At 43.6% G+C, this 11,762-nt stretch overlaps 1 protein-coding gene across 2 annotated transcripts; it reads left to right on the top strand.

Moving 5' to 3' along the window:
- The first annotated feature begins 51 nt into the window (after positions 1–51).
- Positions 52–11,004, top strand: MAIP1 (matrix AAA peptidase interacting protein 1). Of its 2 annotated transcripts, XM_070421778.1 has the most exons (5): positions 83–648; positions 2,519–2,590; positions 3,219–3,345; positions 4,839–4,986; positions 6,427–11,004. In XM_070421778.1, exons 1-5 carry the CDS (start codon positions 211–213, stop codon positions 6,503–6,505), a joined length of 864 nt encoding a protein of 287 aa, XP_070277879.1. In that variant the 5' UTR covers positions 83–210; the 3' UTR covers positions 6,506–11,004. The 2 variants fall into 2 exon arrangements, with proteins under 2 accessions (XP_070277880.1, XP_070277879.1); XM_070421779.1 differs by lacking the exon at positions 4,839–4,986 and having other exon boundaries at positions 52–648.
- Positions 11,005–11,762: the final 758 nt, after the last annotated feature.

Genomic DNA, 11,762 nt, shown 5'->3' on the forward strand with positions numbered 1-11,762 from the left:
AACTCGCGAGAGCGGCGGGTTTCCGGCGGGGCTGCGGCCCCTGTGCGTTGTCTGCTGCAGGGAGAGCGGGGAGGCGGCGGGCTCCCCCACGGTGGCAGCCACGGGCCAGCTTCCCTCGCCAGTCCCGCTCGCGAGCCCAGCTGAGGGGTGGTTTCCCGCCGGCGTCCGTTCGCTGCAGCACCGGCCGGCGCCGGGGTGAAAGGTCACAAGATGGCGCTGGCGGCTCGCCTTTTCCCCCGCTGGCTTTTGTCCGGGCCTCTGTCCGGAGGAGCCGCCAGACCCCGGCCCCCCGGCCGAGCCGAGGGGAGGCCGCCCTTGGCTGGACTCTGCTGCCTCTGCCGCCGCCACCTGGGCTGGACAACGGCCCCATGTCCTCCAGCTTCTTGGGCCTCGGCGGCCTCGGCGCTGCCTGCCCGGGACCCCCGGCGTCCCCTGCTGCTCCCCGCCGCCCTGCCCGCGCTCCCCGCCGGCCCCCGGCGCAGCTACAGCACCGAGGAGCAGCCCCAGCAGCGCCAGAAAACCAAGATGCTCATCCTGGGCCTCTCCAACCCCGTCAACTGGGTGCGGACGAGGATCCTCGCCTTCCTCATCTGGGCCTATTTCGACAAGGAGTTCAGCATCAAGGAATTCTCCGAGGGGGCGAAGCAGGTTTGTGCATTGCCCCGGGGGGACCCATGCGCCTTCGGGCCGGCAGCCTGGGCACGTCCCGGTGTTGAGCGGAGACCTGTCCCCACGGGCCCCCGGTCACCGGGGGAGCGGCCCTGCGCGCAGCCCTCCGGCCGCTTCTCGACGGTGAACTGCGCTTCCGCTTCTGGGCGGTGGCCGCGAGGTCCTCGGTGCCATGGAGACACCGGCGCGAAGCCCCCGGTCACCTCTTCCACTCTCCGCAGGCTTTGAATCAGGAATGGACTCAGAGCCCATTTCGGCCACTTGAAGGTCACATCGCTCGCTTTTCTGAGCGTGGTTTTCCGCAAAATGAGAAAGGCAAGGTCTGTCCATTGATAGGTCTATGTGACATCATACCTTCCCTAATGCTGCTGCCATCACATCACATGAACCGTATACTGTGTTTTTCCCGGTATCTTGCCCATTTTAGCCTTCTCTATGAAAAAGAGGGCTATTTCCTCGAAGACTCTTCAGGTGAGATAATCCTTATCAGACCCCTGACGGCAGTTCTGGCACCAACTCCCCGGCTCCCTGCATTGAATGCCGAGTCCACAGGTTAGGGCCTGTTCCCGCAAGACTGCCTCCACTTCACACACCCACCCACACTTCTGATCTACTAGCTGTGAATCGGGGGTTCCCACATCACTCAGTAATTGGCTAAATGGCTCACAGAACTCAGGGAAGCACATCACTTGCTCTTTCCAGTTTATTTGAAAGGAGCGGCCTAATGAAGGAGATGCACATGGCAGAGTATGGGGGGGGGGGGGGGGGCATGTCCATGCCCTCTCCAGTGCACCACATCTCCCGCATCTCCGAGGGTCACCCGCCCGGAAGCTCCTAATCCTCCCTTTAGGGTTTTATTGAGCTTCCATTGCATAGGTGTGATGGATTAAGACGTTGCCCTTGATGATTAACTCAATCCCCAGCACTTGTATCCTCCTTGAAAGTCTGGAGGTGGGGCTGAAAGTTCCAAACCTCTAATCCCAGAGTTGATTCCTCTGACAACCAACCCCCATAATAATTAGGTAACGTCATCTCTCTGACATGCCTGTGCATCCTCTCTCCTCCCGTTCTTCAGATTTCACCCCGGATGGTACTTGCTGCAGGAAGGCCTCCCGGGCCTCCCAGAGTGGCTTCGGTGGCTCTTCTGTTTGCTCCCACAGCATCCAGTCCTTACCCGTCGTCATGCTTGCACTTGTCAGTTTACTTGCCTTCCTCCTTCCTTGAAGACAGGTCGAGTTTTCTGCACAGCTTCACTTCTCACCGCTAGGATGTGGAGGACTGCAGTTTGCTCTCCCCACTTTAAAATGGGACCTCATACTTCAGAGTGGAAATCTACTGTCTTAGACTGCAAACTCGTTATCTTTCCTGCCACTTTCCCAAACCTGCTTACCTAGCTTAATGGCTCAGACTACAACCCAGATCTTTGGACTCTCAGATACAATTTAGATTTTACTGCTTCTCAGCTGCTGTTTATGTTTGATTAAGCGGGAGGTGGGGGGAGTCGTGTAACACTCAGAATGGATGATTACTCCATCATTATTTTAAAAGGAAATATGTAGGAGGATTTTTATTCAGGTCCTAGTGTGCACACCACGCACAGTCTTTTCCCGGGTCCTGAGAGTGGATACATAGTTAGCAATCTGCCTACTTCCTACTATGTATGTGGGAAGGCTCTATGAGAAAAGAAAAGCCAACCAACTGGAAGGAGTTGTGCCTGACATTGGTATATTAGTGCTTGATGTTGTTTATCACCTTTATCATAAAACAGTCTGTCACACTTGGCCATTTAAATGTGAGCATTGAAATAATCACCACCCTCCCTCCACTATTTTTTTTTTTTTTTTTGAAGGCTTTTGCTCATGTGTCCAGATTGCTGTCACAGTGTAAATTTGATCTGCTGGAAGAACTTGTGACCAAAGAGGTAAAGTATACTTTTAATTTTCCTATAAAAATAAATGTATTATTTTCTTGCAACCAAATAATATATATAGTACATTATCCTTATATATGCTTAAAATTAGTGTGTGACATCAGCCAAAGCAGAGTCCCTGTATCATTCCTTTTGGATAAAAGCATTGAATGACTTGCTACTAAGGCATAAGTAAGTAAATGTGACATCCCTTGATTGTTCTTATATAGAATGTTCTGTTATAAATTACCTAGTTCAGTGGTCGGCAAACTCATTAGTCAACAGAGCCAAATATCAACAGTACAACGATGGAAATTTCTTTTGAGAGCCAAATTTTTTAAACTTAAACTATATAGGTAGGTACATTGTTATTAACTTAATTAGGGTACTCCTAAGGCTTAGGAAGAGCCACACTCAAGGGGCCAAAAAGCCGCATGTGGCTCTCGAGTCGCAGTTTGCCGACCATGGACCTAGTTGAATGATAAGATGCTTTTTAGCCTTGCTTTTGAAGCTGAGTAAATATGGTAGTAAATTTAAAAATAGGAATAGAAAAATTCATTCCATGAACAGTTTATTGAGTTTCTTGAAAAGCTTTCGAAAATTTGAGAGGTGAATTACAGGTTGCTTTTTCCAAACTTAGCTGCTGCTTGTGTTGAAAGAAAAGGTTACTTCACTACCTGACAGCCACAAAGATGCCCTTGCTGCTGACATAGATGAGATTGTGTACACCTCCACAGGAGACATCTCCATTTACTACGACGACAAAGGTAATGCTAGAGCGTAGGCGGCTTTAAGTGACCCACGGTTGTCCAGGTAAACTAAACTACTGGATGAAAGATCATGACATAGTGGGAGTTTGTTGGTACAAATGGATACTCATGGGACTTCAGATAAAATAGTGTGTTCATTCTTTAAAGACCTAGCTCTGGAAGAGCTGCGATATGTTAGTAGTTTCTTATGCCTTTTATCTGGAACTTTGCCTACCACTATTTAATTCACAGGCGAGAGCATCGTCACGTTGATGAAAATAGTCTGTCTGGGACAGTGATGGCGAAGCTATGACACGCGTGTCAGAGGTGACATGCAAACTCATTTTTTTGGTTGATTTTTCTTTGTTAAATGGCATTTAAATATATAAAATAAATATCAAAAATATAAGTCTTTGTTTTACTATGGTTGCCAAGATCAAAAAATTTCTATATGTGACACGGCACCAGAGTTAAGTTAGGGTTTTTCAAAATGCTGACACGCCGAGCTCAACAGGTTCGCCATTACTGGTCTAGGACAAGCTGCTCCCATATCGCAATTAAAAATATTTGTATGTCAGATTTCCTAACTCGAAGAAAACAATTAAGCATTTTAAATGTCCAGCTATATGTTACATAGAAGGAGTAAGGAGTAAAAGAAAAAGTAAATAATATCAGCTAAAGACTTTTGAAAGTAAGATCAAATGTAGAACTCCCAAATTGGAGACAATGAAAAACATTGAAAGGAACGTTGGTGGTTATCTGGCTCATCATCTTGTCCAATGCATACTTTTTCCTTATAGCATTTCTGAAAATTTATTGACTTATTTATTCCTGCTACAAACCTTTGCATATGTATTATGTGCCAGGCACGTAGGAGATCTAGCCTTTGCTTACACACTTCCCAAGGCAGTTCTGATTTGGACTCTTAATATAAGTTAAGATTTTTTCATTTTCATACACATGTTAATTTGAAACATTTGTAAAGGTACTTTTACATGTTTTTCATAAATATTTTTTCTTCCCTAATATTTCAGATTGCATCTCAGCACAGTAGTCACTACCTGATTTTTACACAAGTCGTTGTCATAATCACTAGGCATAGCAAAGTGAATTAGGGTGGAATAGCAGTCTTCTTTCTGGCATTTGGGGTTAATTACTTAGTAGCAAGAAGTGTTTTCCCCCCTTATCTTTTGGTTTGACAACAGATATCTGTTACAGTTTTAGATGATGCCACAAATTGAAAACAATCTATATAGTATACTTAGTAAATAGTACATGCTCAGTAAATAGTAGCTATTATTATTACAATGCAAGAAGAGGGCAAAACCGACATTACCCTAAGAAAATAAAAAGGTAGCAATATAGGTACGTTAAGTTAGACTAGAAGAAGCGCAAAATTTGATCTGTAACAACTGTGTAACTACTGCCAATTTCTATTTCATTTTGGATATGTGGATGATAGACTATTGTGATTTGTATTTGTGTGTGTATGTGTATGTTTTTTCCCTAAGGAAGGAAGTTTGTTAACATCCTGATGTGCTTTTGGTATCTAACCAGTGCCAACATCCCCAGTGAAACTTTAAGCGGAGCTGGTGTGTTCCAGGTTAAGTTGGGGAATCAGAACGTGGAAACTAAACAGCTTCTTAGTGCAAGCTATGAGTAAGTCTGTCACATGCCATACTATGATCAGAAAACTAACAGAGCTTTAGGAAGAAAGGGTTGAAATTTGACAAGTTATTTATAAAGAGAAAAAGACATAATGACTACTGGCCATGACACGGCAATGTTCGGAAGGGGGAAAGGCGGTAATATTTCTGAACGTAATTGCACAGTGTTTCAGCTTCCATGGCTGCATTGCAAACCACTCCAAAACGCAGTAGCTTCCAGCAGCCCTTTGCTGTTGCCTGCTGTTTCACCGTCAGGAGTTTGGACAGGCTGAGCTATGGGGATTCTCTGCTTCTCCTGGGCCTGGCCTCCGCTGGGTGATGGGGGCTGGAGGACTCATTTCCGCAGTGGCTTCTTCACTGACGGGCGTCACCTTGGTGCTCCTTGGCCGCTCCAATAATGTCGAGTTCTCCCAGGCCTTTCTGCGTGGCTTGGGCTTGTGGTGGTCTCAGGCTAGTCACGTGTTTTATGGTGGTTGGGATTCAAGAGGCAGAAGTCAGAAGATCTAAACCAGTAGAGGGCTATGCCCAGGATTGGGACCACATCATTTCCACCGTAGTCCACTTGTCAAAGCAGTCACAGGACCTGCACAGGTAAAAGCACCTGGGGAGACCACCTCCTTATGGGGCACCTGCAAAGCCACCCTGCAGAAGAGCCTGTTGGGTGGGAGAAAAGGTTATGGCCCTTGTTGGAAAATAAAATCTGCCGTAATTGGCAAATGGACTCTCCACTCACTAGACGTTTATTGACCATCTCCCATTTGCAAGTACTCTGGTATGGGTTCAAATGCAAAGTTAAAGGGTTCTTGCCCTTAAGGAGCACTGTCTAGGTTAGCAAATTACTTAAAAGAGACACTATTGTTCATTTTTTTGCTAATAAAATTGGGAGCAGTGAACAAGTCAAGCAAGTCAATGGAGACATAATTATATATTTAAATACTTATTTAATTGAAATCTGAATTTTTCTCTTTTAAGATATCATTTATAATTAAAGAACACTATAATCAATACTGATCTTTGGTTCTTCTGATCTTCCCTTCCGAGACCCTGGGCAGCTCATTAAACACTGTTATTTTAAAGATTGATCTAATGTATATAAGCCAGATAACACTAAAGTGCTGTATTCAGCAACATAGTCCAATTTATTTCCCCTCATATTAGGCATATGTTATAGCTAGTGTTTAATGACAATAATACCCCAGTTTCTCCAGGATTGGCAGATGTTGGAGTGGAGATCCTTCCATTAAAAATACTCATTTTAGTTGAGAATGTACTTCTGATTTTGTGGGGATATTTTTGTGATTGAATTGGTAAAATTATTTTATTTTGATTTTTATTTACCATTGACTGTTAGCTTATTGCTAAAAACTGCCTCCTACACTTGCAAATTAGTTATCTGAGAAGATTTGGACTGGTGTTTGCACTTCTTCCCTAGGTTTCAGAGGGAGTTTACACAGGGAGTGAAGCCCAACTGGATCATTGCACGGATAGATCATGCCAAGTTACTAGAATAATCTTTCTTGGGAAAATCAGCTTATTTGAACTTTCAGCAAATGCTGTGAAAAACTAAGGAAGAATTTGGATCAGTTGATCTTCACTTAGTCAAGTCTGTGGATGACTTCTGCATTATTCCGAAATACCCCTTGCAGTATACTGACATGACATAATAAAGCATTTCCACAGATCGTTGCCATGAGAGAGGTCAACAGCCCATTGTTGGTGTCACATCCACTATCATCTCTAACGTTACACATATGTGTATATATACACAAACTAATTTTATAGACAATAAAGAAGTATTGAAAAAAACTACACATTTCTAACTTAATTCTTAAGTATTTTATTTATGGTTAATACATTTAAACCAGTAATTCAGGAATGTGTAAGGTTTATTTTTTAAGATCAGTGCTGCTATTTGATTACCTCTGGTCACTAGCTAGATGAGGAATGGATGGAATTATGGCTTGGTCACTGCACAGTGAATTTGAAGCTTTCTAAAACACAAAGAGAAGCCCTGACCTGTTTGGCTCAGTGGATAGAGCGTCGGCCTGCGGACTGGGGGGTCCCAGGTTCAATTCCAGTCAAGGGCATGAACCTTGGTTGCGGGCACATCCCCAGTAGGAGGTGTGCAGGAGGCAGCTGATTGATGTTTCTCATCGATGTTTCTAACTCTCTATCCCTCTCCCTTCCTCTCTGTAAAAAATCAATAAAATATATCATAAATAAATAAATAAAACAGAAAGAGAAGAAACCCCACATAGAACAGTCTGTCAGCCACCTGTGAGGTTATATCAAGTATTTTAACATACCTGTACTTGGAGTTCTAGAAGTTGGGGTAGGGAAGATAAATATATACATAAGAAATAATGTCAAAATTTTCTTAATTGATGAGAACTATAAATACATATCCAAGAAATTCAGCAAGCAGGATAACAAAGCCTCATTGAGTACATCATAAAGTGTTGAAAACCAGAAAGAATTGTAAGAGCAGCTGGAGAAGTGAAAAGCATATTCTATACAGAGAATGACTGCATTTTTCTTCTCTCAAACTGCAAGTTAGAGACCTTGGCATGATACCTTTCAAATGCTGAAAGAAAACCTATTGACCTACAATTCTATATTCAGCAAAAATATCCTTCAGAAAAAGTGTGAGAAAAGAATTTTTCAGACAGGGAAAAGATGAATTTGTTGCCAGTAAACCTGTTTTATAAGAAATGTTAAGGACCAGTGGGCAGAACTGTTTCGAAAAAGACCCATACATATTGGGCCAGTGGTTATTTACTTTAAGGAATTGGCTCACAAGATGGTGGAGGCTAGTATGTCCAAAATCTGCAGAAGAGCCAGCAGGTTGGAGACCCAGGGAAGACTTGACGTGCAGTTCAAGTCTGAAGCAAGTCTAGAGAATTCCTTCTGGGGAAATTAGTCTTTTTCTATTAAGACCATCAACTGATTTATGAGGCGCACTCACAAGATGGAGGGTAATCTGCTTTACTCAAAGTTGGCTGACTCAAATGTTAATCTGCTGGAACGTATCTTCACAGAAACAGCTAACGTTATGTTAACGTTTGACCAAATAGCTCAGTACTGTGACCTAGTCAAGTTGCCAGATAAAATTAACTGCCATAGCTATGATACATGACTATATACTCTCCCCTTAGATTCAACAAAGGTTAATGTTCTGCCATATTGTTTCATCTCTACATACACACACAGATTAATCTGGTACTAGATTCTAGAGCAGTGGTTCTCAACTTTCTGGTCCTTTAAATACAGTTCCTCATGTTGTGACCCAACCATAAAATTATTTTCGTTGCTACTTCATAACTGTAATGTTGCTACTGTTATGAATCGTAATGTAAATATCTGATATGCAGGATGGTCTTAGGCGACCCCTGTGAAAGGGTCGTTTGACTGCCGAAGGGGTCGCAACCCACAGATTGAGAACCGATGTTCTAGAGTGTGTGTTGGGGAGGGGTTCCCCCCAAATGTCAAGCAATTCTGGGACAACACCTGAGTGCCCTACAATTCAACTCAATTCTGGCACTATCGGAGATGGCATCAGATTCACTGGTTAAGGGTTCAGTCCTACAAGATTCTCCCCTCCCTTCAGATGCCAATCACAAGTCCAGCCTATCACCTGGCCTTCTGACAACTGGCTATAGACTGGAGGTTGCAATGACCCCTTCCTGGGGTTTCATTAATTTGCTAGAGCAGCTCATAGAACTCAGAACATTTTACTTATAGATTACCAATTTATATAAAAGGATATAACTCAGGAACAGCCAGATGGAATGAATGCATCAGGCAAAGTATGTGGGAAGGGGTGTGGGGCTTCCATGCCCTCTCTGAACAGGCCACATCCCACATCTGCAAGTGTTCACCCTGGGAGCTCTCTGAACCTCATCCTTCTGGGGTTTTATGGGGAAGTCATTACATAGGTGAGTGATTTCATCATTGGCTGTTGGCTGTTGATTTAACCACCAACTCCACTCTCCCCCTGAGAGGTCAGGGAGGTGGGACTGAAAGTCCCAACCCTCTAATCACATGGTTAGTTCTGGGAGCTAGCTGCCCATCCTTAGGTACTTTTCAAAATTCACCTCATGACTATAAGCTGAGGTCTGGTTGAAAAGGGTTTGTTATGAATAGCAAGACACCTTTATTGCTCTTATCACTTAAGACGTTCCAAGGGTTTTAGAAGTTCTGTGCTGGAAACTGGGATAAGGAGCAAATATATAAAGTCACATATGCACCCAGTTTTTAAGCCATTTGAAAATAAGTTTCAGATGTATGTGGCTGTTTTAAGCCACTAAGTTTGTAGTAATTTCTTACATCGGCAACAGGAAATTAATATACAACATGATCCTTACATAATAGTTGGAAAAAATGATGATCCTCTAATTCTATATCTTCTACTGGCATTCTTCTATAAAACAGTGATATTTAAAAATATTACTGCAACTGCATGGCTTTTAATCATGCAATGTGGTATTAATAATATTCTTTTTGGTGCTTAAATAGCCCCCTTTTTGGCAGTGGGAGCCCTTTGACAGGTTAAAGATGAGCAAGACCTCATTGTTAGTCTTTGAGTTTTTTGCACTTTCTGGCATAATATTTTCTAGGATCTTTTGTCCATTTTCTGCCTCAGCTGAAAAAACAGTGTTTTCTCCAAGGAGTCATGATTTTTTTACTCAGGGCAATGGCTCTACACTGAATGTTTGTGTCCACCTTCTCTCCCCCCACCTCCCCACCACGAATTCATTTGTTGAAATCCTACCCTGCAATGTGATGGGAGGTGGGGCCTTTGGGAGGGATTAAGTGATGAGGGTGGAGCCCTCATGAGTGGGATTAGTGCCCTATTGAAAAACAAAACAGCTTCCTCACTGCTTCTACCAAGTGATGACCCCGTGAGAAGATGGCTAACAAGACCTAGTATCTGAGCCCTCACCAGATACTGAATCTGCTGGCACATTGATCATGGACTTCCCAGCCTCTAGAACTGTGAGAAATAAATGTTTGTTGTTTAAGCTTCCCAGTCTGTGATGTATTTTGTTATATAGCAGCCTGTATGAACTAAATGAGAATGATGTTTAGAAACCCAAGATTTGGGCATGTTGAAGTGTTTTGACACTATGTCTGCAAAGGAATGTTCATATTTATACATATTTGAGATTTTGGATCATTTATCTAAAGGAACATTGGGAGAACTAAATGTGGACTGCTTGCCTTTATTTCTGCCAACCTTGTTTAAAACATCCTTCCCCCATCACTCTCTGTGCCCTGACCCAGATCTGTTTTGGTTTATAGCACTTATCACATCTGGCATTGTTATATGTATTACTATGTTGATTTCTCCTGTTACCTGGCTTTCCAACTAAGGCAGTAACTTCTTCTGTCTTAGTCCTGGAACAATATCTGGTACGTAGTACAGCTCAGTAAACAGCTGAATGAATAAATAAAAGGGTGACCCTCACTCCTGAGTGTCCTGACTCACATTTCAGGGTCATTTTCCTTCTCGCTTGTGATTTGATGCCCTAGCAAAGCTAAATGTGCTTTCTTTCGTCAGGTACAGTCCCCCTCTCAAGAGGGTGCAGCATTGTTGGATACATGGCCCTGCTTTCCTACAGTAGATGTCATTTACCTAAACACCACACGGTGGAGCTGATTGTGTACGGATCTAAATGCGGGAATCAGCAGTGAGTTTGCTAAGGTCTGAAGTCGCTGAGCAATGGGAGGGTTGCTTTGCTTACTGACTGATTTTTGTAGATATAGGAAAATGCTAAAAAAAAAAAAAAAATTAGAAACAAAAGTTATTGATATTAAATGGGTTGAGGCATGGGTCAAATCAGAGGGAACTTGTTCCTACATCTCTTCTCTGATTGTTGGAATCATAGGTTACATCATTCAGTTCCTCTGATTTCTCCCACCCTCAGAAGGCTGTTTTCTGGATGGTGTGTGTACTACTCAGGATAATGTAGATTATGCTGCAGTAACAATAAAAATCTCCAAATCTCAATGGATCTAGGCTAAATAAATAAATAAATAAATAGTATGTGTTCTGTTCACGTTGCATGCCCAATAAGAGGCACCTGGGGACTCAGCGGGTGGGGTCATCACCTCCCTCCTGGACACAGCTGATGGGCAGCCACTCCCTGATCCTGTGGCAAATATAAAACAGCTCCGAAGGGTCTCACATGAGCGAGTACACGCTAAACTTGGAAGTGATACAACTCACAGGCCAGAACATGGGCCTACTCAGCCAGAGACCCAGGGGCACGGTTCTGTCATGAGGCCGGAAGGCGGAGAGGGAGAAGCACTCGGTGAGCAGCGATAACGATGGCCACGTGCAGCCAGGAGCAATTTCTCTAGTTCTAACCCGAGGAATGGCTGTCTTAGAGCCACTCCGTGCTCACTACTGCGTCCGTGTAGGGTGCTCAGGGGAAAGAGGGTTCCTAGATCGCTTGGTGATGTTTTCTTAGCTGAGGATGATGGGCTCCTCTGCCGTGGGCGCCTGGAGATGAGGGTGTCTCTGCCTGTAAACCAATGACTGCAGCTGTCGTAAACCTTTTTACATGAAAAAGGCCACAGAACACCTGAATCCCATTCTCTTCATTTAAGGGGGGCTGCCGAGGTGCATTAAACCCCCCTGGGACTAATGAGGGTGCCATATGAAACAAAAAGTGCTCAGCTAAGACCTCACATACTGTTAATTTTATTATAAAGTATTTATTGCTTCAAAATAGTAATGTTAAGAAAGATAAGACTTTATGAGAG

Source organism: Myotis yumanensis, unplaced genomic scaffold (genome assembly GCF_028538775.1).
Source record: "Myotis yumanensis isolate MYYU_CA2020_CCGP unplaced genomic scaffold, mMyoYum1.0.hap1 SCAF_8, whole genome shotgun sequence".
NCBI lineage: Eukaryota > Metazoa > Chordata > Mammalia > Chiroptera > Vespertilionidae > Myotis > Myotis yumanensis.